Below are 24,927 nucleotides of genomic sequence, written 5' to 3'. Positions count from 1 at the left end.
TCCCTCTCCCTCTCCCTCTCCCTCTCCCTCTCCCTCTCCCTCTCCCTCTCCCTCTCCCTCTCCCTCTCCCTCTCCCTCTCCCTCTCCCTCTCCCTCTCCCTCTCCCTCTCCCTCTCCCTCTCCCTCTCCCTCTCCCTCTCCCCTCTTTCCACGGTCTCCCTCTGATGCTGAGCCGAAGCTGGACGGTACTGCTGCCATCTCAGCTCACTGCAACCTCCCTGCCTGATTCTCCTGCCTCAGCCTGCCGAGTGCCTGCGATTGCAGGTGCGCACCGCCCCGCCTGACTGGTTTTCGTTTTTTTGGTGGAGACGGGGTTTCGCTGTGTTGGCTGGGCTGGTCTCCAGCTCCTAACCGCGAGTGATCAGCCAGCCTCGGCCTCCCGAGGTGCCGGGATTGCAGACAGAGTCTGGTTAACTCAGTGCTCAATGGTGCCCAGGCTGGAGTGCAGTGGCGTGATATTGGCCCACTACAACCACCTCCCAGCCGCCTGCCTTGGCCTCCCAAAGTGCCGAGATTGCAGCCTCTGCCCGGCTGCCGCCCCGTCTGGGAAGTGAGGAGCGTCTCCGCCTGGCCGCCCATCGTCCGGGATGTGAGGAGCCCCTCTGCCTGGCTGCCCAGTCTGGAAAGTGAGGAGCGTCTCTGCCCGGCCGCCATCCCATCTAGGAAACAAGGAGCGCCTCTTCCCAGCCGCCATCACATCTGGGAAGTGAGGAGCCTCTCTGCCCGGCCGCCCATCGTCTGAGATGTGGGGAGCACCTCTGCCCTGCCGCCCAGTCCGGGATGTGAGGAGCGTCTCTGCCCGGCCGCCCCGTCTGAGAAGTGAGGAGACCCGCTGCCTGGCAACCGCCCCGTCTGAGAAGTGAGGAGCCCCTCCGCCCGGCAGCCACCCAGCCTGAGAAGTGAGGAGCCCCTCCGCCCAGCAGCCACCCCGTCTGGGAAGTGAGGAGCGTCTCCGCCCGGCAGCCACCTCGTTCGGGAGGGAGGTGGAGGGATCAGCCCCCCGCCCGGCCAGCCACCCTGTCCGGGAGGTGAGGGGCGCCTCTGCCCGGCCACCCCTACTGGGAAGTGAGGAGCCCCTCTGCCCGGCCAGCCGCTCCGTCCGGGAGGGAGGTGGGGGGGTCAGCCCCCCGCCCGGCCAGCCAACCCGTCCAGGAGGGAGGTGGGGGGGGTCAGTCCCCCCCCCGGCCAGCCGCCCCGTCCGGGAGGGAGGTGGGGGGGCCAGCCCCCCGCCCGGCGAGCCGCCCCGTCCGGAAGGGAGGTGGGGGGGTTAGCCCACCGCCCGGCCTGCCGCCCTGTCCAGGAGGGAGGTGGGGGTTCGGCCCCCCGCCTGGCCGGCCACCCGGTCCGAGAGGTGAGGGGCGCCTCTGCCCGGCCGCCCCTACTGGAAAGTGAGGAGCCCCTCTGCCCGGCCAGCCGCCCCGTCCGGAAGGGAGGTGGGGGGGTCAGCCCCCCGCCCGGCCAGCCACCCCGTCCGGAAGGGAGGGGGGGGTCAACCCCCCGCCTGGCCAGCCGCCCCGTCCGGGAGGTGAGGGGCACCTCTGCCCGGCCGCCCCTACTGGGAAGTGAGGAGCCCCTCTGCCCGGCCACCACCCCGGCTTGGAGGTGTACCCAACAGCTCATTGAGAACGGGTCATGATGACAATGGCGGTTTTGTGGAATGGAAAGGGGGGAAAGGTGGGGAAAAGATTGAGAAATCGGATGGTTGCCCTGTCTGTGTAGAAAGAGGTAGACATGGGAGACTTTTCATTTTGTTCTGTACTAAGAAAAAATTCTTCTGCCTTGGGATCCTGTTGATCTGTGACCCTACCCCCAACCCTGTGCTCTCTGAAACGTGCTGTATCCACTCAGGGTTGAATGGATTAAGGGCGGTGCAAGATGTGCTTTGTTAAACAGTTGCTTGAAGGCAGCATGCTCGTTAAGAGCCATCACCACTCCCTAATCTCAAGTACCCAGGGACACAAACACTGCGGAAGGCCGCAGGGTCCTCTGCCTAGGGAAACCAGAGAACTTTGTTCACTTGCTTATCTGCTGACCTTCCCTCCGCTATTGTCCTGTAACCCTACCAAATCCCCCTCTGCGAGAAACACCCAAGAATGATCAATAAAAAAAAAAAAAAAAAAAAAAAAAAAGAAAAGCTAAATCAACAACTTATCAACTCACTAGGGGTTAAGTTAGCTAGTTGCTAAGTAAAAAGACCCTTCTTTATTCAGATTATTAAGCATTTTATTTTGCCATTTTCATTTAAGCTTAAATACATAATTTTAAGACCCTATTTCATATGTTACTATTCTTACACGACCCAGAGAAATCCAGACAGAGTTCAGTACAAATATTTTATAAAATTTTAAAACATAGCTAAACCCACGCAATTTTCATCCTCTCATTAAGGAACTTCTCCTAGTGCCCTAGGGCCCATACTTTCTCAGTTACTACTGAGATAAATTCTACTCCCAGTTATTAACATGGTTAGAAACTTCAAGCCAGGGCCAGGTGCAGTGGCTCACGCCTGTAATTCCAGCACTTCGGGAGGCCGAGGCAGGCGGATCATGAGGTCAGGAGTTCGAGACCAGCCTGGTAAATATGGTGAAACCCTGTCTCTACTAAAAATACAAAAATTATCTGGGCATGGTGGCAGGCGCCTGTAGTCCCAGCTACTTGGGAGGCTGAGGCAGGAGAATCACTTGAACCCAGGAGGCAGAGAGTACAGTGAGCCGAGATCCTGCCATTGCACTCCAGTCTGGGCTGGGCGACAACAGCAAGACTCTCCCCACCACCCAGAAAAAAAGAGAAGAAAAAAAGAAACCTTAAGCCAAGGGCTACTAATTCAGAGAAAAATAAAAATCAGAGGTAAAAGCGTACACTTCTGGCTGGATGCGGTGGCTCATGCCTGTAATTCCAGCACTTTGGGAGGCCAAGGTGGGTGGATCACCTGAGGTCAGGAGTTCAAGACCAGCCTAACCAACATAGAGAGACCCTGTCTCTACTAAAAATACAAAATTAGCCGGGTGTGGTGGGGCACGCCTGTAATCCCAGCTACTGGGGAGGCTGAGGCAGGAGAATCACTTGAACACAGGTGGCGGAGGTTGTGGTGAGTTGAGATTGTGCCACTGCACTCCAGCCTGGGCAACAAGAGCAAAACTCCATTGCAAAAAAAAGAAAAAGTACATTTCAAATAATTATCACAAAGCAACTAGCTTTCCATTATCACCGAGTTTAAGAAACAGAATATAGTGAGCACTCAAAAGCCTCCCATTTGCTTCCTCCAAATCACAAATTCTCCCTTCCTCACAAAGGTAACTATTATTCTAAATGTTACAGTAATCACTTTCTTGCTTTTCTTTACAGTTTTATATCCTATGCAGAAGGAAATAAACACTAGATTTCATTTTCCCTGTTTTACAAGTTTTTATATTTATAAATAGAATTACTTAATTCATTTTTTTTTTTTGTTTTTTGAAACAGGGTCTAGCTCTGTCATCCAGGCTGGAGCATAGTGGTGTGATCTCAGCTTGCTGCAACCTCCACTTTCTGGGCTTAAGAGATTCTCTTGCCTCAGCCTCCTGAGTAGCTGGGACTGCAGGTGTGTGGCACCATGCCGGCTAATTTCTGTATTTTCTGTAGAGATGGGGTTTCACCATGTTGCCCAGGCTGGTCTTAAACTCCTGGGCTCAAACAATCGGCCCACCTCAGCCTCCCAAAATGCTGAGATTACAGGTGTGAGCCACTGTGCCTAGCCTAATTCTTTTTTGTCTGGCTTCTTTCCATCAACATTAGGTTTACGAGATTCATTTATACTGGATATAACTACAAATCCATTCATTTTCATTCCTGTATAATGTTCTATTATCTTAATATATCTCAACTTCCCAATCCCTTCTACAACTAATGGACATGTAATGTTTTCATTTTAGGTCTACTATAGATAACGCTGCTATGAATATTCTTGTACATATCTCCTGGTACACATATCTTTTGTGTGGATACCTACAGGTAGAACTGCTTATCTTTAACTAGAAAATTGTATTCCAAAGTAGTTGTATTAATTTATATTCTCATCAGCATGGTATGAGAGTTCCTGTTGCTCTACTTAGCAACCCTGCCAGTCTGTTTAATTTTACCTGTTCAGGTGAGTGCACTGATATCATAATATTGTTTTAATTTACATTTCACTGATTACTAGTGTCGTTGATCACTTTTTTTTTCTTTTTTGAGACGGAGTCTCGCTCTGTTGCCCAGGCTGGAATGCAATGGTGTAATCTTGGCCCACTGCAACCTCTGCCTCTGGGGTTCAAGCGATTCTCCTGCTTCAGCCTCCCGAGTAGCTGGGACTACATTCATCCACCACCACACTCAGTTAATTTTTGTATTTTTAGTAGAGACGGAGTTTCACCATATTGGCCAGGATGGTCTTGAACTCCTGACCTTGTGACCCATCCATCTTGGCCTCTCAAAGTGCTGGGACTATAGGCCTGAGCCACCGCACCCAGCCAGGTTATCAATTTTAATGAAGTCCAATTTAATCTTTTCTTTTATATGAGTAGTGTCAGGAATGTATTCACCATTATTATCTTCCAAGGGCTGTTTCATTGTTTTGCTTTCAAATTTAGCTCTATAGACCACCTGGAATTGTGGTGAAAGGTAGGTGCCAAGTTTCATATGGATATCTAATTGTCCCAGCACCACTTGCTGAGAAAACTATCTTCCTCTCACCACCCTGCAATGTTATCTTTGTTATACATCAGGTGTTCATACATTTGTGAACTGGTTTCTGGGCTCTCTGTTCTATCCCAATGGTCTATTTGTCTTTTCTTGTAGCAATAAGACATTATTTTAAGTATCATATCTTTGTGAAATAAATCTTGATATCTGGATGATATCCAATCTTGATGATATCCTCATACCTTATTCTTCTTCAAGAGTATCTTGGTTATTCCTGGTGCTTTGTATTTCCACATGTGAGAATCAGCTTATCATCTCACCACCCCCCACCACACACACACACGAACACATGCAGACTTTGCATTTTTATTCGGATTGTGCAATAAGTCATCTGTAGATTAGTTTGTAGAGAACTGATATCTTAAAATATCGAGTCTTCTAATCCATGAACATGGTTTACTCATTCCAATATTTAAGTCTTCTTTAATTTCTATCAATATTTTATTTTCTATATAGATGTCTTATGTGTCATTTTTAAAGTTTATTCCTAGGTACTTAATTTTTCTCAGCATTTAATTTTTTTGATACTAAGATAAATAATGTCTGTAGTTGAGTTGAATGGTGGCCTCTAAAACAGTATATCCATGTTCTAACCCCTGGAACAAGTAAATGTGACCTAGTTTGGTAAAAGCATGTTTGTAGATATAATTAAGTTGAGGATGTCAAGATGAGATCATCCTGGATTATCTGGGTGGGCCCTAAATTCAATGATAAGTATCCTTATCAGAGAAAGAGAGAGAGAAGGAGAAGGCCATATGAAGAGGCAGGGATTGCAGTTATGCAGTCACAAGCCAAAAAATGCCTGGAGCCACCAGAGGTTAGAAGAGACAAGAAAGCATTCTCTCCTAGAACATTTGGAGGAAGCCCCCACCCGACTGAAACCTTGGTTTCAGACTTCTGGCCTCCAGAAGGTGAAAGAATAAATTTCTGGGCCAGGTGCAGTGGCTCACACCTGTCAACCCAGCACTTTGGGAGGGCGAGGCAGGCAGATCACGAGGTCAGGTCAAGACCATCCTGGCCAACATGGTGAAACCCCATCTCTACTAAAAATACAAAAATTAGCCAGGCATGGTGGTGTGTGCCTGTAGTCCCAGCTACTTGGGAAGCTGAGGCAGGAGAATTGCTTGAACCCAGGAGGCAGAGGCTGCAGTGAGCCGAGATCGCGCCACTGCACTCCAGCCTGGGTGACAGAGCGAGACTCCATCAAAAAAAAAAAAAAAAAAAGAATATATTTCTGTTGTTTAAAGCCACCAAATTTATGGTAATTTCTTATAACAGTCCTAAGAAACCAATACGGTACCTTTTTTACAATTTCATTTTCTCGTTGCTGCTATACAATCAATTTACTTGATCTAGAAACCCTGCTTTCCTTTCCTTTATTTTATTTATTTATTTATTTATTTATTTATTTATTTATTTATTTATTTATTTTTAGACAGAGTTTCGCTCTTGTCGCCCAGGCTGGAGTGCAATGGCATGATCTCAGCTCACAGCAACCTCCACCTCCCAGGTTCAAGCAATTCTCCTGCCTCAGCCTCCTGAGTAGCTGGGACTACAGGTGTGTGCCACCATGCCTGGCTGATTGTTTTATTTTTAATAGAGATGGGGTTTCACCATATTGGCCAGGCTGGTCTCGAACTCCTGACCTCATGATCCACCCGCCTCGGCCTCCAAAAGCGCTGGGATTACAGGCATGAGCCACTGCACCCGGCCTTTCCTTTCCTTTACAAAATTAGTACACTAAAGTCCAAAGAGCTCAATCAGCTATCTAGTGGCAGAATTAGAACTAAAACTTAGGTTGCTAAATTCCTAGTTCAGTGCCCTTTCTACTCTACCAAGTTGCCACTATACCCGAAGACTACCTCTTTAACAATTATCCACTGACCACAGTTTTCAAACCTTCCTTTTTCTTTTTTACCAAAGAGTCAACCTTTAATGCAATAGTTATATATTAGACTATCGAGAGAGGAATTACGCACAACTTGACTTTGCCCAAGAAGATTCTTGTGTCCTCTAAGGAAAAAAAAAAAAAAAAAAACCAAAACCTTTTTCCAAAGCCATCTGCATTTATGTGGCAGTGAAGATGTACATACCTACATAAACACACAGGAAACATAAATTTTGTGTGTGTTGGTTTCTGTTTTTTCCTAATTTTTTTAGAGACAAGGTCTCACTTATTGCCCAGGTTGGAGTGGAGTGGTTATTTACAGGTGTGAGCATCGTAGCATATTATAGCTTCAAAATCCTGTCCTCAAGGGATCCCCCTAAACATGTCTGGCTTAGGAGATACTTTTTTTTTTTTTTTGAGACAAATTCTTGCTTTACCACCCAGGCTGGAGTGCTGTGGCACAATCTTCGCTCACTGCAACCTCTGCCTCCTGGGTTCAAGCAATTCTCCTGCCTCACCCTCTCGAGTAGCTGAAACTACAGGAGCATGCCACCATGCCCACCTAATTTTTGTATTTTTAGTAGAGATGGGGTTTCACCACATTGGCCAGGCTGTTCTGGAACTCCTGACCTCAGGTGATCCGTCTGCTTCAGCTTCCCAAAGTGCTGGGATTACAGGTGTGGGCCACCACACCCGGCCATTTTCTTTCTTTCTTTTTTTTCTTCTTCTTTTTTTGAGACAGGGTCTTGCCCAGGCTGGAATGCAGTGGTGCAAGCAAGCATGGCTCACTGCAGCTTTGACCTCCTAGTCTCAAGTGATCCTCCTGCCTCAGCCTCCAGAGTAGTTGAGACTACAGGCCCACACCATCATGGCTGCTTAGTTAAAAAAAAAAAAATTTTTTTTTTGGTAGAGATGGGGTCTCACTATGTTGCCCAGGCTAGCCTTGAACTCCTGAGCTAAGGTGATCCTCCTGCTTCAGCCTCCCAAAGTGTTGGAATTACAGGTGTGAGCCACTGCACCTGGCCAGGAGACACAGATTTTTCAAGAAAGTAGTACTCAGATGCACTGACTATCCTGTTGCCTCTTAATATACGGATGAGGAATGTCATTTCATACATTAGCCATTATGAGTAATACTAAATCCTGGCTCTGATCACTTATATTAACATATATAATACATTGAAAATGCATTCACAGCAACAGATTTTGAGGACAGGATAAAAAAGTAAAAAAATAAAATTTGTAAAAGTATTAAATTTTAAAAAATTAAAGAAAAAAGAGAAGAAAATGCATTCAATGATGTTGCAAAGACAGAAAATGGCTATTTCACAAATGACACTAGCAAGACTGGCAGGGAGTTGCCTAACATTTAACTAACCATTTTTCGGTGGACTGCAATGATGTAACCTGCAAAGGGGCTATCAGGAAGAGATGGCATGTGACCATTAACCATTCCATTTGTGAAGTTCTTCTCAGTTCCACGTGGCACAGCAGTGTTTGGCATTCCATTGGGGACGAATATTGGTTGGGGTAGGTCCCCATTGGTAGTTAGGGTGAACATTCCATTTGTAGATGGCGAAGAGGAGAAATCTACAAATTCAAAGATAAGTACAGCATCATAAGCTTGTGGTATTTTCATCTTTGCTCTTTTCTCAAGTATCCTGAGGACCAGAGACAGTGTAGTCTCTTAACACAGGGCAGGGAGAAATCATAGTATAAATAATTCTAGATTTATTGGAAGATTTTAATTTCCAGTTTTACTTCCCTAACTCACACTTTTGACCAAATGAAAAGGAAAGAGTAACTGCTGGAAACTCTTAAGCAGAATTTTTGCAGAAACCTGTATCAGCACCATGTTCTAGCACACAAACAGTTCTACCACTTGTTTTCTTTTCCTTCTCTTCGCCTTTGAAGACACTGTCCAATACGGTAACCTCTACCCAGATGTTGCATTTAAAATTTAAATTAGGCTGGATGAGGCAGCTCACATTTGTAATCCTAGCACTTTGGGAGGCTGAGGTAGCAGATCCCTTGAGCCCAGGAGCTAGTGACCAGCCTAGGCAACGTGGTGAAAACCCATCTCTACAAAAGATACACCACAGCTGGGCATGGTGGTACACGTTTGTAGTCCCAGCTACTTGGGAGGCTGAGGTGGGAGGATTGCTTCAGCCCATAAGGCAGGGGCTACAGTGAGCCAAGATGATGCCACTGCACTCCAGGCTGGGTGACAGAGTGAGACCCTTTCTCAAAATAAATAAATAAAATAAAATTAAAATTAAAAATGCATTATTCTCAGTCACACTAGCCACATCTTGAGCGCTTAACAGTCCACGTGACTGGTGGATGCTGTATTGGATGGCAAAGATCACAGAAGTTTCCACCACTGCAGAATTCTATTGGACAGTGATGCTCTAAATTAAAACTAAAATTAGATCATCCACCAACTCACCATCAGGACTATCTACCTACTACACATCAATGAGGAGAGCCTTGTAAAGCCCTTTATAGTTGGGGAATTAGCCTAATTGACCTAATTGTAAGTAATATAAAGAATAGACAAAGCATACTAGTGGCTAAAAGGACTCAGTGAGTGACCACATTAAATTACATATAATATCGGATTTCTTTCTAGCTATATCTATTGTTTATATTTTCTGGTAGTATGTTCCTCTCACACTAGCTGTTGCCATGTTAGTATTAGATAAAAGTTCAAAGAGATCTGAATCCCAAGAGTGTATTAGCTAACGACTACCTATCTAACTGCAGTCACTTGGGTTCTCTAAATTTTAGGTTTCTCGTCTAAAAAGTATGGAATAATCAGTAAGGTTTCCCTTGGGTTCCAAAACTCTTCTGCTATAATATCCTCAGCATGAACAAATGTAACAAAGATGACAACTCTTAGACAAATATTTAAAGGTGCAATCATGAGAAGGAGTTCTAGTTCTATCTTACCTGTCTGTGTTGGACTAGAAGCTGCAATTGGAGATGCAGGGACAGGAATTTCAAATGCACACAAACATCCACTCACTGAGAGTCCTACTTTTTGGTTGTCCTGAGGAAAGTTCTGCAGAAACAGCAGCAAGATGAGAAGGGGGAGATGTTTCAGATAAAAAGGAAAAGTTCTCTCTCTAATGTATTTCAAAAGAATGTCTTAGGTGCTTTCATCCGTAAAACCAATGAGATGATTGAATAATTTTTCAACTACATAAAGGATGAATGCTTGATAAAAATAACTGAAAACTAACCTCAATTGCTGAACTATTATCTCTTTTCACAGGAAGAAGTGTGTTGTATATGACTGACTTCTTCAGTTTTGTCCTTCGTTTCAGGGTTCTAAATTCCAACCCTCAGACACCCCATTTTTGCATTTCATATTAAGAAAATGTCAGTGAGGTTAGAGTGTGTTCAGAAATCCCAAAGATGAATATAAATAATACCGGTTGCAGGAGCTTAATTTAGAGTAGGCAATATATTTATTAGATTATTTGTTTCCCCAGTTGGTTTGTAGAAAGACATGATTGGTGTCCATTTGTCTTTACTCTTAATTTCTTAGTGTGTTAAAAGACCAAGTATATATATTCATAATATACTAAACACACATATACTAATATACTAAAAACACACATTCATAAATACATAAAATACTTTAACCTACGAAGAATTCTAGTAACAGCGGTAATATAGAAGAGCTGTGAAGTGTAATGGCAGCAGTCTTTGGTAATATCAGCAGTCTTTGGTAATAGCAGCAGTCTTTGGAGGAAACCTATACTATAGTGACACAGCTGGAACACTCCATACAGGCAGCCTTACATATTTCCCTTCTTCAAAAATACCACCATCAGTATTATCCTTTTATTCTGGTAGAAAACTCTTTTAAGTTTCTGGGTTGGAAAACTTGGCATTTTTTGTTGTTGTTGCTCAGTTTTCACTAAGTTTTAGTATCTCTCTTGGTCACATAATCTAACAACTGATCATCATAATTGAGAAAAATGTCATCTTTGAAGGATAGAATCAGAAGTTTCTTAGAGTAGTTAACATTACCTTTATGTTGGAACCATGTACTTCTGCTAGAAGGATTTGTTCTGAATTAAGTCCACAGAAATCACTCAGCTGTTTTTTTAAACCTGTGTACTTTTCATCTGTATTCAGTCTTAGTCCATACCGTACAGGGGTAGAACCATCTAACTTAATCACTAGTAAAGAGAAAAGATCTTTTATCGGTAAAATGCAGGTTTCATTGAAAGCCTTAAATGCTGTGTACAGATATATCTGACCTGTAAATATAATAGCAAATATTTCAGCCTAGAATTTTTATTTTATGTGTAAACACTAAAACAGATGGTACTTAGGGATAATATTAAGTGAAATCAGTAATTTTTTGGTGTTCATCTGACATAAACGTATGGGTGGCTTTGCGGGGTTTTAAAGAGAGTTGCTGGCATATTTGAAACCAAAAAAATGCCCCAATCTACATCTTTCAAACCTCAAGTCATGCCTAAAATTAGGTTGCTCGATTATAACATGCTGACTACCAGTCTTTATTTGTAAATGAATAACTATGCTTACAAATTCAGGCTACTTAAGTAAAGTAAATTTAATGGAGTCAAGTAATTTTTCAGAACTTTACGACCTACCTGTTATTTCTAAGTGCATATAACTGTCCATTGGTAGTGGCAAAGACAAAAAATTGAAAGGGTCAAATCGGACACTTATATGCCCACATGTCTTGCATTTGACTTGAGATCTTAGCTGCCCATGGAACAAATCCACAATAATTGATCTATTTCTTCCTAGATGGTTGTCCCAGGCCTAGCAATAAAAAAGATGAGAATTTTCTCTCAAAATCCATAAGAGAGGCATTTCTATATAAATTCACAGAAACTGGTTAAATATATTGGATTTAAATGTAAAGAATATAATCCTTACTCTTCATTTAACATAAAATATTAAATTGAGATGGAAAATCCTGTTTTTCATTTGCTCTTATCAAGGTAACAATGGTAAATATTAAAGTTATTTGTCCATTAACAAGTGTAAAGCATGCCTATAGGTCACCATATGCATTACTTTAGCAATTATGGGGACTCTTTAAATTCCACTGGATAATTATTCCTACATCCAGTACCATAAAGTTTGCAATGTGAAATGGCAACAGTTTTCTATATTCATTAAAGGTATTTTTGTTTTGGCATTATCACATAAGAATTAAGCATAGAAACAGAAATTCCTTCATTTTCACAGTAAAATTCTGATCTCAGAATAGTTTAGTTTGCATTTAAGTTGTGCTACATGTATCTGTGGCCAGAACATTTTGTCTATTGCTTACATTAGAAACTCAAAACTGACAAACCTCTGCAGCTACTTCCCAGTCTGGTCGGCCATCGCTGTCCTTCTGTTCCACATATGGCTTTTCATGGACTCGGTTGAGATCTTCATGAAGACCATCCAAGAGAAAAGCCAGAAGTTCTTGGGAGTCTTGTTGCTGAAACCCATCAAACCTGGGAGCATATTTTGCTATGGTCCACTATAAATATAAGAGAAGTCACAGTCATTATTTCCTACCCATAAAATTTGGAATGAACATGTCCTATAATCCAATCACAGCCATTGTAAGAAAATAAATAGGATAGTACTTAGTCTGCCTCCATTTCAACAAATGTATTTTGGATAATCATGAAATCTTTTGAATCTTAACGTCAAATGACCAAAAAAAAAAAAAAAAAAGTATTTTGGCCAATACTCTGTCCTCAGTTCAGTATCATGTATGCAAACTGTTCTTCAGGCACACAGATGTTATTTAAGACAGAAATATTAAAACAGCATTTGCTCACATTGAAAGACATCCTGTTCTATAATGTTTTACACAGTTTTATATGCATATAAAATATGTATATTTTATAGGTACATAATATATACATAACATGCATAAAATAATGTGTATATAATAATACACAGCATATATAAAATAATATGTGTATATATTATTTTATATAAAGTAATGTTGTCTTCAACAATTACATTTTCTGGTCCTGTTGCATCCTAACTTTTACTAACTGCATTAGAATTATTTAGAGGGCATAAATTAATTAGAATAGTGCCAGGCAAGAGGTAAGTAGTCAAATGTGTAGCTGTTATAGTTAATAATTTGTAATATAAAAAGCTTTTGCTTTCTATTTAAATAAAAATAATGAATAATCCTAACTTCACTAAAATCTACTACATCGGATATTAATATAAAACTTATATTCATTAGTTTCATTCATTCATTCATTCTACTTTTTTTTTCTTTTTGGAGACAGAGTCTTACTCTGTTGCCCAGGCTGGAGTGCAGTGGTGCGATCTTGGCTCATTGCAAACACCACCTCCCAGGTTCAAGCATTTCTCGTGCCTCAGCTTCCCAAGTAGCTGGGATTACAAGCATGCACCACTATGCCTGGCTAATTTTTTTTAGTAGAGACAGGGTTTTGCCATGTTGCCCAAGTTGGTCTTGAACTCTTGGCTTCAAGTGATCCACCCACCTCGGCCTCCCAAAGTGCTGAGATTACAGGCGTGAGCCCCTGCACCCAGCCTACTTCTTTGTATTCTACAGATAGAACTATCTTAGTTATGTTGAAAATGTATTGGATTGGATGTAATTAATAAGACTCTTGAGGTCCACCTTGCAGTTAGAATACTGCTAATAGTGAAGTATTACCAAAAAAGGTTTACTCTTCATATAAGATGTTTGACAAATTAGTAAAATGAATGACATCCCGAATTTAGAGTGTACCTTTGGTCTTTATCCTACCCACTACATATACAGTAGTATTTTGCAAATATTTAAACAAGCAAAAGAATTTGGCCTCTTGTTTATACCAAGTGAAGGTTCCAAAAACATTCATTAAGCTAAAAGGCCAAACACAAAAAACAAGTAGAGAAAAATGATTAAACAACTATTTAGGAATTAAATAATTTTATATTATTTTAACCTGCTTACCTGAAGCTTTAATGGGGCAACACTCTTCTGAGTTCCACTCCAAAGTTCCCGTACTAAATCACCATAGCATTTAGCCATATGCCCCTTCATACCAATGGGATTTGTCCTAGAAGTTTGAGAGGAAAATTTGTTGCCAAAGATTCTCATAAATCACAATCATGTGGGCACAAAAATTCCTAGCATCTCACATCAAAATAGCTTTTCTTTTTGAAATAAGAGATGTATTCCTTGGCCTATTTCATATTAAATAGGGCAAAGAAGATAAAATCTTTTTCCCGCAGGGTGAAAAAAGAGGAAATTTAGGTGATATTGGGTTTATATCAAAGTCACAGGTTAAGAGGCCAGTGACTCAAGAAAGATTACCTGTTGAGTTCATAAAGATGTCTCCCTGAGATAAAATACTGTGTCAGTGGCTGTGTGTTACTAACGCACTGGATGCTTGAGTTCATGAAGCATGTGTTTCCCAGGTTGCTTAGACCTGTGGCTCCCTTTTCTATGGGAACTGGAACAAACAATAAGAGAACCAAAGCTTAGCTGTAGTAATATGCCATGGCACAAACAGTTACTTATATTCAATCAAAAGATTTTTTATAACTCTCATAATCAGCTAAATGGTGCTAATAATTCTCTAGCAGGTCTTTGAAATGCTAGAGAAGGCTTTTCATAGAGTGTCTGGCAACAGTGATGATCCATGCTCATTTGTAACCCAGAAGCAGCAATTATTCTTTTTAATTGCTATGATTTTTCAAAATAATTCAAACAATTCTTCTTCTAGTATGTCTTTTAAAACATATAAATTATTTAATTGCACAGTTAGAAAGAAATTTAGAAAATAATTTGATGGTGGGTTTGCCAACATCAAATGCTGCTTCAGGAAAAAAGAAAAAGAAGAAGGGCCCTAATTACTTTTGAACTACAAAACCAAAAGTTGTTAGCACTTTAATAGTTGAGAGAAGAATAAAAAACATTTAAAATAATCTCTTTAAAAAATAATACTGGAGACCTACCCTTGTGTCTATCTATTTTACTACTATTTGCTATAAAAGACATCTCCTCAGGCCAACTCGTATCTTTGTTGCGAACTGGAAGGACAGATAGGAATGTGTTAATTTCTTATCTATCTAATTTACACCCACTCGATTGCTTCTGTTTTTTTTTTTTTAAAGACATCTTATTCCTAAATCAGAAGTTTTAAAATCTAGTTAATTTTAGTACATGCATTGCTTAACGATGAGGTTACATTCTGAGAAATGCATCATTGGGTGATTTTGTCTTTGTGTGAACATCACGGAGCATACCTACACAAACCTAGGCTACGTATGGTATAGGCTGTTGCTCCTTGGCTACAAACCTGTACAGTATGTTACTGTATTGAACACTGTAGGCAACTGTAACACAATGGTAAGTATTTGTGTATCTAAACATGTTAGAACATAGAAAAGGTACAACTAAAAATACAGTATTATAATCTTATGGGAGCACTGGTATATACAGGTCTTTTGTTGACAAACATCTTTATGCAGCACATGCCTGTAATTGGCTCTAAAACCAACCTATTCTTCATATTGAGGACTTTAAAGTCACTTGGTTTGAATAATCTTTTCCCTCAATTACCTACTTGAAGTAAAATTATACTTAACCATCTACAGAAGTAATTAAAGTTCAGAAACAATGGAAATTCTTATACTTAAAACATTAGAAATATTACAATTCTTTCTTAAATTGTAACAACTGTCAGAATAATTTATTCCTTTTTTTTTTTTTTTTTTGAGACAGTCTGGCTTTGTCCCCCAGGTTGGAGTGCAGTGACGTGATCTTCAGTCACTGCAACCTCCGCCTCCTGGGCTTGACTGATTCTCGTGCCTCAGCTTCCTGAGTAGCTGGGACTACAGGCACGTGCCACCACACCCAGCTAATTTTTGTATTTTAAGCAGAGACAGATTTCACCATGTTGGCCAGGCTGGTCTCAAACTCCTGACCTCAAGTAATCCACCCATCTTGGCCTCCCAAAGTGTTGGGATTACAGGTGTGAGTCACTGCACCCAGCCTATTCATTTTAATACAAAGGCAGCTAACAACGTTTCCACAAAACTTGATGGGAAAAGATACACTTAAAAAGATTTTAAGGGCATGTGCATGCCAGTGTGTAAATCTATGAATATACAAGTAGCTCTGTCAGTGAGTAGCCAGTGTTGATGACTAATGAAAGCCTGTGCTACTAACTATGCAAGAAAGTTGTTCTCTTTACTCAAACTCAAAGCAGCAACTTGAAAATTTTAAGGAACTATAAATTTGTAAACTGAATTCACTTGTTTTTATCTACCATTCCCATCCTTTGTCAATGACTAAAAACAGAATATTTTCCCTTTAAAGCAATCTAAATCGTACGGTAGGATTACATAAGAGTTCAAAGGGTTTTCTTTTTCTTTTTTTTCCAAAGGGTTTCTTTGTCATAAAAACATAATGATCAAATAATAGTTGTCTTGGAGAAAATTATAAAGTGAGTTATTAGTAACTCTTTAAATTCTTCCCCTTGAAAATTTAATATAGATGCATGCTTCCATCTTGTACCTTCAATTACCAGGTGTTGTTTATCCTGGATTTTCAAATATTCCAATCTATGATTCTCATCATCCAGAAGAGTAAGGCAGTTCTGTGTAAGGAGGAGGAAATGTTTATGTTATTTGGTTAGTAAACTTCAAACAAATACAGAGATAAAAATGAGTAACAATTAAAAAAAAACTTCTTTGTAGTTACATAACATATCACAAATATCTGGCCTACTGTAGTTGTTCATAAATATGTATAACTTGGTGGCAGTATGAGAGAAAGGCAATGAGTACTTCACAAGAATTATCTTTCTCTTTTTTAAAATTTCAATAGGTTTTTGGGGAACAGGTGGTGTTTGGTTACATGAATAAGTTTTTTTGTTTTTTTGTTTATTTGTTTGTTTTAAGATGGAGTCTGGCTCTGTTGCCCAGGCTGGAGTGTAGTGGTGCAATCATGGCTCACTGCTTCCTGGAACTCATGGGCTCCAGCAATCCTCCTGCCTCAGCCTCCTGACTAGGTGGGACTATAGGCACATGCCACCAGGCCTGGCTAATTTCTTTGACTTTTCTCTAGAGACAGGGTCCACCTATGTTTCCCAGGCTGGTCTCATACTGCTAGACTCAAGTGAACCTAAACTTCCCACCTCGACCTCTCAAATTGCTGGGATGACAGGTGTGAACCACCACACCCAGCCTAAATTTCTTATGTGCCATGCTACTACAAAACATCATTATTAGGGGCAGCTGGATGGAAGGTGTAGGAGGACACTACAGTGCCTTTTCAATATTTCTGTATATCTAAAATCATTTCAACAGGAAGAAACATTTATTTTAAAACATGAAGGTGGTTACCCTTCCATGAGTTTCAAGTACAAAGGCAGGCTCATGGTGTCATTAGAATTCAGAATGCTGGTCGCAGGGCTGGGGGTGCTGGGAGGGGCTGGGCATGGTTGGCTTTGTGATCTGGGTGCTGGTGTGTTCCAGCCGTGCATGTCTTTCGAGCTGCACACTTTCTTAATAAATTGTCATAAGTTTAACAAAAAATAAAATGAGGATGCAAAGCCTGCTTGGGTTGTTAAGCCTCAGGAAATTATCCAGCCATGAGCCCTGACCCAGATGCTTCTAGAAGCCTGGAGGGAGCTGAAAACTTTCCAAGTAGAGGTGGCAGAGGCAAGGCCCTGAGGTGGAAGCATACCGTTGTTTGTCCCTAGCTCTGAAGGGGGTGTCCCGGTTGGCATCAGTGCTGGGTGCACTGCAGGGCCGGGAAGTCCATGTCCACATTGTGACTCAGTGCAGTGAAAGCCAATCTCACCCCCTCCGCAGAGTGTTCAGCCTGCCAGCAGGTGGCCAGCTGGTCCTCCTGGGATATGGCATGGACCCGGCAGCTCTGTTCGAAATCATAATGAGGGAACGAAGGGCCCCCTACATCCAGGTCCGTTGGGAGGTGGGGCATCCAGTTCCACTCCAGGAATCTCCAGGAACCCTGAGGTCCTCCCTGAGCCAGGGCCGGGCTGGGCACACCCTGAGTGCCCACAGGGTAGGTGTCTTCCCAGACAGCCCCACCAGGACAGGGTGTGGAAGAACAAGGTGGCCATGGTGGGGAAGCTGACCAAATGGGCCGCTGGAACCGGGCTGGTGGGCCTGGAGGGGCCTGCCTGTCCCCCTTGCAGAGGGTCTTCCTGCCACGTGAAGCTGGCACAGGACTGGGTCCCGAGGACCCTTGCTCGGGTTTGGCTGAAAGGAAAACAGACGTGGTCAGCGTCTCCAGTGAGCCCATGCAGGCATTTCCGGGCTGGGCCCCACCTGCCTGTGTCTCTGGAGTCCTTGGTGTCTCTGTGTGCCCCCATGGTCTGACACTGAGGACACGCCTGTAGTCTGTTGATCCCAGAGGGAGGGGTGTGTGCTGCCTGGCATGGGGAAGCCGTTGGGGCATGGCGGGTGGCTCCTGGGACTGCCCCCAGGGTTCAGATTGGCTGGGGGCTTCCTGCCACACACCTTCATCCCAGGGCTGTTGGGCTTGGGATACGGCCCCCAGTCAGAACTCAGGTGGGAGGGGCCTTGGATGTCACCCAGCCCTTTGCCACCTCACGTGGGGACCCATCTCTGCAGTGGGTGATTGGGCCTGGATGTGGGTCACCCTCTGCCCTCCTGGGTTGCCCAGTCCATGCCAGGACTGACCGTTCCCACATCTGGCTGAACTCTTGGCTCTGGCTCTGGGCCGGCCCGGGGTCCCGCCTGTGCCCTCTCCTTGAATGCCCCGTGGGTCGGGGACACCTGATTCCCTTGTCTCCCTGGCTCAAGACTTGCTGTCCTGGCAACCTTGGAGGAGGTGCAGGAGTGAGGGGCCTCTGCTGCTCTCTGAGGCTGTGGGTGCTTGTAGGGAGGGGCGGGGTCTCCCACAAATGGGTCTGGCTCCTCTAGTAACTTTGAGGGCCCTGTAAGGGGCAGAGCGAGACACCGTGGAAAGTGGGAGGGGGCTTGTTGGAGGGTCTTGCCCACATCCCCCTCCTGCATGCACAACACGTCCAGTATACACACACTGAGCGCCTGCCCTGAGGACTGGTGGGCCTCCTGTACTTTCTTAGAGTCCAGGAGGAAGAGAAGGAAGAAAAGGTGAAGAGGAAGGCCCAGGTAGTAGGGCTGAGGGTCCGGGGCACTCCCTCACTACTGACTGCCCCAGAGGGTGACATGGGAGGGGACATGGCACTGGAGCCCACCTGGGGGTGGCAGGTCCCCTTGCTTCCTTGTTAGTTTCTTCGTAGAGGCCTTAAGATGCTTGAGCACAGCGTCATCATCCGTGGCCCAGGTATCGAAAAACTTGTTCCGAAAACGTGCCCACAGGCCAGACGTGGATGTCTTCATGAGGCGCTCTAGGGACAGGGTGGATATCAGGCCAGGACAGTTACCTGGGAATGGTCATAGCTCATACCCTGTGGCCACTTCAGTCTCCCACTGGGCGGTGCCGGATCCTTTGGTGGCCACCCCAGGCATCCAGATGTACATAGGAGACTGTGGCTGGGGGGCGATCTGGACAGGGAAGTGCTCACCACACTCCTGACTTTCATCTGGGTCATGTGGGGGATGGGGTCGGTGTCACAGTGCCCTGCCCAGCCCAGCTGGCCAGACCTCCCTCTGGGCCAGAACAGAGGATCATGGGGACAGTGTGAGGAAGCTGCCCTCGGGCCAGTCGGGGTCTGACCGCAGGGCTCCCCAGGCCCCACTAGGCACACGTAGACTTACTCTGCTGAACCTTGGAGCCAATGCTTTTTATCGGCATCAACGCCTGTCCTCCTTGAAGCAAATACACATTCCACAGGCGCAGGGTGAGCCCAAGAGAGACCTGTGGGGACAGCAGGTGTGAGAGAACCTGGCCCTTCCAGGCTGGGGCTGGTGGCTTGAGCTGCACACATTGGGGCTTCAGTCTCCAGAGTCAGTGACCTTCCCCATGAGGGTCGCCTGAGCCATCCAGAACGCTGGGTCAGACAAGGTCTTGCAGCTCCTCATAGGGGGCACTTATTTGAGTGGGGATGTGGCTCCTGGACAGAGGGGCTTGCCCAGGGCTTGAGGCTTCCCTGAGCCCTCTCAAGTTGGGTCCTGGCCCAGTCTGCCCATAAGGCTGGGCCTGAGCCCCAGCCATTGCCCTGGGATGACCCCTCTTGGGCAGAGGGTTTTGCTTGTGTGTCCTTTGGGGATCCGCCTGAGCCTCCTGTGGGCTGGGAGTGAGGAAGCAGGGCACTGCAGGGCAAGGAGGGTCCCTGAGCCAGGGTCTCCCTATGCCTCCTTACCCCTTCAATCAATATCCGGAGAAGGCAGCCTAACGAGGAACACTCTCCACATAGACCTTCTTTGTCCTGATGGGAGGAACAGAGGTGCTCAGGGCCCCCTGGGCTGCCCTAAAAACCTCCATCTTCCAGGGCCTCTGAAGACCCTTCCCCTAGTGCAGAACACTGGGCGGTGTCCAGAGCTCCCCACAACCCTGTCCCCTTCCCACACTCTCGGTGGACACACTGACCTTTGCCCTGCTCTGCGGGAGCTGGGCCCCCATCCCTGCGCCTCTGCCTCCTCCAGGGCAGGAAAGGAAACCAACTCCCAGCCCATGGAGAACCCGACGTCTCAGTTCAGGCCCTGGCTGGGACTCCGCCAGTCACCAGTCCCAAGAGGGGCTCCAGTCCCCCTGCTCCTACAGCCCCACGGGAGGCAAGGCCTCTGAGAAGAGCCAAGGGGACAATAAACTCACCTGATGCCACATGGTCTTGGGTTGTGACTTGGGTACCACATGCTCCTGTTGGTCTTGGAGCCCCTGAACTGTCCCGCCATTTGGGCTGTGGAATCCTGAGAAACCCCCAGCCCATCATGAAATCAGAGCCTTCCCCCAAGATGTGGAGCCATCAGCTGCAAGAGCTGGGCAGCTGCAGATGCCCCCAAACCCCAAGGCCTCCCACCCTCCCATCTGGTGACCCCACCATGCAGCCTTTGCCCTGGGGAGGTGGGACAGGAACATCCCCTGGAGCCTGGCTGGAGGTTCCCCTGGAGGCCTCCTGGGCTAGGGTGCAAAAAGGGCAAGCCTGACTTTGAGGACACAACAGAGCGGCCAGAACAGGGTCGGTGCTGGGCTTCCTGGTCATCTCCTGGAAGTGGAGTAGGGCCAGGGGACATGGGATGGGGAGATGCTGCCACCCAGGCTTGGTCAGCCCATTCATGGGCACCAAGGGCAGCAGGAGCGGGGCAGCTGGAGGGCAGGAGGACTCTCAGGGAGGGGAGAGTCAGCTGCACAGAATCAGAGCTGGAGGGCGTGGCTCCAGGACACAGAGGGTGGCCACGGGGAGGATGAGATGCCCTCTGCTGATGGGGATGAAAGGCATCTGACTTGGGCTGTGGGGGTCAGCTGCGGACTCCTGTGGGACCCTCAGCAGAGATGTACTAAAGGCTCCCAACAAGCTGGCGACACAAGGATGGTGCCTTGGCTGAAAGCCGAGATCACCTGGCTATGGTGGCCGTCCCCGGGTCTGGCTGCCTGAGGCCCCACCGGCAGCTGTTCACCTACCCGGCAGGGAGTGCCTCTCACTGGCCAGCAGCTGCACCAGTGCCCAGAATGCGTCCTCCTCAGGCAGATAAAGGAGGAACAAGGCGGCGATGTGGCTCGGGTCCCTGCAGTAGCCCGCCTCCTGCAAGAGCCAGAGTCACCATGGAAGGACATCACCTGTGAGGGCTGAGGTCACCTGGGAGGACTCATATAATTGGAGAGGGCAGAGGTGACTGGGGAGGCTTCCTCTGAAGAAGAGGCTTCCTCAGGATGCAAATTCACTTCATGACAAGAGCCAAGTCCATCAGGCACTTCAGCACCTTGTCCAAAATGTCTCCTGAGAGCACTGTCCTGCGTGTGACACTGCCAAGCTCCCAGGCTTTGGGGCAGCCCCAGGAGGAGGGCGTCATTTCTTGTTCTGAGAAGTGGTGGTCAGGCCCAGGTGACACCAGGAGTCCAGGCCCCAAGTCCTTTGTGTCTCAGCTTGACCCCTTGAGACCACCCCCTTGCTTGGAGGTTTATGCCAGCGGTGAGCTGGACTCCTACCTCCTATATCCTGGTGGGTCACAAATACTAACTTTAAAAGAAGCAACAACACCCCCATCAGACACCCACTCCTGTGAATAGGGAAATACGGCCCGGGAACCTCACTGCCAGGAATACTCACCGGGTTATACTCCGAATATGCCAGGAGGATGTAAAATAGTTCCCGCTGCCTAGGAAACAGAGAAAGGGGGCTATGGTTTGGTTTGTGCAGATGCTGTTAGTTTCACTTTGTCTACAAATCCTAACAACAAATCCCATTTCAGGTTCAGATGATTCACCAGATAAGCAGTGAGCTCTTCAGGGCCTGAGACTCTTGAAGAAATGCTTCAGTAAAATGCACATCTGTGACATGCAAATAGCCCAGTTCTATAGTGAGTTGACCGATCCTTTTCACTCTGAATGATTTTTTTTTTTTTCAGTTTGCACACACGCCAGTTCAGTCTTTCGCTGTACAGTTCCTCCATGGTTCCAAACCAATGTGCAGTCTCCCGGCCACTGCTCCAGCCCCTCCTGGAGCGACTCGTGATCTTCCAAATCTCCAGGGTTTCCCCTATGCACCCAGCCTCTCCCCGATCCGTCAGCCCCTGGCCACCCAGACTGCTTCTCAGTCCCTATGGTTTGGCCTTTTCCAGAATGGCCTAGGAATGGGAATCCTCCTGTGGTAGCTTATTGGATCTGGCTTCTTTCCCTTAGCAAAATGCATCTAGGATCCACCCACATTCCTGCGGGCATCACTGGCTCATTCCCTTTTCTCACTGGGTCTTCCATTTGAAGGGAGGACCAGCCTTGCTCTCCCCATTCCCGTGTTGAAGGCCATCCCCAAAGGCTCCGTGTGAGTGACAATGAATCAAGCAGTGAACGTGGCATGCAGGTTTCACGTGGATGTCAGTTTTCAAATCAGTGGGTTCAATATCTGTGACACCTTGGGGACGCGTGGTTCAAGTCCATTGAACTTTGTGAGCCACTGCCCAACTGGCTGCCAACGTGGTTGTGCGATGTCATGTTCCCAGCAGACGTGGATGACAGTTTCCAGGACCCCTAATTCTCCCAGCGTTTGGTGCTGTCTGTGTTGCCTGGGGAGGCTCATGGGCCCTCCATCCTGCCACCCTCCCGTGGGTCCTACCATGGGTCCCCATGGGTCAGGGAGAGCACCTGTCACCATTGTGCATGATTTTCTTTGCTGTTTTCTGTCTCCTCAGGATCCTCCTGGCTTCTGGCCCCACATGTTCCAGCCTGGCCCAGGGCTTGGAACCAGGGAGGTGCTCGGTTCATGGTGCCAGCTGCTCCCTGGGCCAGGAGAGCTCTTGGCAGCTCTGTCATCCCTCCTGGGTGACCCTGGCTTCTGCTCTGGGGAAGTCCCCATCCCTCTCGTTCACCCCATCTCCGCTGGGACCCTGTGGCTCCCGTAGGCTTACTTCGCTCCATATCGATCCCTGAAGAAGACATGGTTCCGGAGCGTCCTGCTTACGTCCAGGTTGATCTGCTGGATGTGTTCAGATGACCTCTTGCCCTTCTCCTTCATGATCTGTAGGGCAAAGCAGCCTCAGAACAGATGGAAGACTCCCTGCCCCCAATGGCAGTCAGCCCACAGTCAGCACTTCGGGAAGGAAGGAAAGAAGGAAGGTTTCCTTGTGCAGAAAGCTGCTTTTTGGCTTGTTACTGAAGCCAGGGAGGGTCATCAGAGCTGAGTTTGTCTGTGGTGACTTTGCCACCGTCCATGCCCAGGATGTGCATCTGACCATCCCCCCCACCCCCACCAGGGTGGGCTTGACGTTCCCTCCAGCTGGAGACCTGACCCCTGACACGGCCTGTCCTGTTTGTTGTGCTCTGGGCTGAGCGTACCTTATATTTTCCGGGGTTTTTCGATTTGATTTCCTGGATGTTCAGGAGGACTGACCACACTGGGCCCCGGATGTTCATGGGTATCCCCTTATACACTCGATCTACGAGCTGTGGGCAGAAAACAATCTGGTGTCACAGGCCATGGGGTGACCCCAGTGAGGACCAGAGCCCAGGGATTCTGGAAATTGTCGGTTTTGGCCCATGATTCCTCAGTAGAGGTGAGATCAAGCTGGGACAGGGTATGCCTTCCCAGGACTGAAAGAGTGGATGGACACTCAGAGTCGCAACTCTGATCCGAACCTTTTTCTTCCTTTAGGTCACCAGGGCATCCCTAGCCTTGAGCTCCAGGTGGTCCAAGCCCTAGATTCAGATTCCCTCCCAGCAAGGTGACACTTGCACGAATAGGCAGGCAATCTGGCGACCAGGCCTGCAGTCCTCTGGGCGAGGACAGTGTGCCACTCCCGCTCTGACAGGCTGATGGTGCCAGGCCACAGCCATGGGTGCCTGTCCCCTATCTCTGCAGAGAGTGCTTCCGGGAGCCTCTCCCTCCACACATTACCTTTTTACTGTTTTTATATGTCTCCCATTCGCCCAGCATTTCCAGCCACTTGCTGTTTCTTTTTTTCTCCTGCCGAATTTGCTGCCAAATGAGGAATGTTGGAGTTAGTGGAGCTGCCAGGCTTCCCAGAGCCACCTGTGGATGCTGGGTCTTGGGCTCCGGAGTCCTGGTGGGACCCAGCTGGAAGGAGCCAGGGAAGGGCAGACCCTAAGGGCTGAGAGCCTTTGAGCAAATGAGCACCAGTGGGCTGGCTTTGGGACCCCAGGATGTGCCATCCTCAGGCCACAGACACACCAGTCTTAGGTCCCAGCCTCTAGGTGGGTTCCTGACACAAGCGGGCAGCCACCCCCAAGCCAGGACTGTGGTTCTCACTTTGGAATTTTATCAAACTGCCAAAGTTACAGCAACTTGGGGTCAGGTCTCTGCTGCCCCTCCCAGTGACAGCGTGTTGCCCTCACCCGCCACCGCCCAGGCCAGCTGCTTCCTCTGCCTCACTGACCACCCGCCCAGTCCCTACGTCCCTGGACCAGCCCCTCCATCCATCAGGCTCTTACCTTCGCCTCCCTTGCAGTCACAGGAGGCAGCTCCGTCTCACTGTAAGGCAACCCAGGCAGAGCTGAGGACCTGCACAGGGCCTGGAGCCGTCCAAGCCTGGTAGCCGACCCCCAGAAAGGACTGGCTCTGTCCCTATCCAGCTCAGGGCTCAGCCCGGGAGAAGGCACAGGGAAGGGAGGACAAGGGCCTCCTGTGGGGCTGACTCCCAGGAGGGGCAGGACCTGGGAGAAGAAGGAGTGCAGGGACAGCCTGGCTGGGGTTACTGGGGCC

At 46.6% G+C, this 24,927-nt stretch overlaps 1 protein-coding gene across 1 annotated transcript in view; it reads right to left on the bottom strand.

Annotated features, from left to right (window-relative positions):
• LOC101133404 (ubiquitin carboxyl-terminal hydrolase 6-like) overlaps window positions 1-24,927 on the bottom strand; it is a 77,429-nt gene that overhangs the window by 21,576 nt on the left and 30,926 nt on the right. Inside the window, exons 10-29 of the mRNA XM_063700665.1 lie at window positions 24,657-24,696; window positions 24,103-24,183; window positions 23,544-23,651; window positions 23,117-23,226; window positions 21,823-21,871; window positions 21,177-21,297; window positions 20,370-20,464; window positions 19,918-19,983; window positions 19,373-19,472; window positions 18,850-19,002; window positions 17,445-17,866; window positions 16,155-16,236; window positions 14,591-14,665; window positions 13,947-14,085; window positions 13,584-13,689; window positions 11,958-12,131; window positions 11,242-11,416; window positions 10,649-10,800; window positions 9,560-9,671; window positions 7,986-8,197 (exon numbers count right to left, since the gene is read on the bottom strand). Of these exons, the coding sequence (XP_063556735.1) occupies window positions 7,986-8,197; window positions 9,560-9,671; window positions 10,649-10,800; window positions 11,242-11,416; window positions 11,958-12,131; window positions 13,584-13,689; window positions 13,947-14,085; window positions 14,591-14,665; window positions 16,155-16,236; window positions 17,445-17,866; window positions 18,850-19,002; window positions 19,373-19,472; window positions 19,918-19,983; window positions 20,370-20,464; window positions 21,177-21,297; window positions 21,823-21,871; window positions 23,117-23,226; window positions 23,544-23,651; window positions 24,103-24,183; window positions 24,657-24,696 (2,572 nt within the window). The remainder of the gene's footprint in view (window positions 1-7,985; window positions 8,198-9,559; window positions 9,672-10,648; window positions 10,801-11,241; window positions 11,417-11,957; window positions 12,132-13,583; window positions 13,690-13,946; window positions 14,086-14,590; window positions 14,666-16,154; window positions 16,237-17,444; window positions 17,867-18,849; window positions 19,003-19,372; window positions 19,473-19,917; window positions 19,984-20,369; window positions 20,465-21,176; window positions 21,298-21,822; window positions 21,872-23,116; window positions 23,227-23,543; window positions 23,652-24,102; window positions 24,184-24,656; window positions 24,697-24,927) is intronic.

This window comes from Gorilla gorilla, chromosome 19 (genome assembly GCF_029281585.2).
Source record: "Gorilla gorilla gorilla isolate KB3781 chromosome 19, NHGRI_mGorGor1-v2.1_pri, whole genome shotgun sequence".
NCBI classification, from domain to species: Eukaryota; Metazoa; Chordata; class Mammalia; order Primates; family Hominidae; genus Gorilla; species Gorilla gorilla.
Note: the sequence above shows the minus strand (reverse complement) of the source record. Positions and strands in the feature narration are given on the sequence as shown.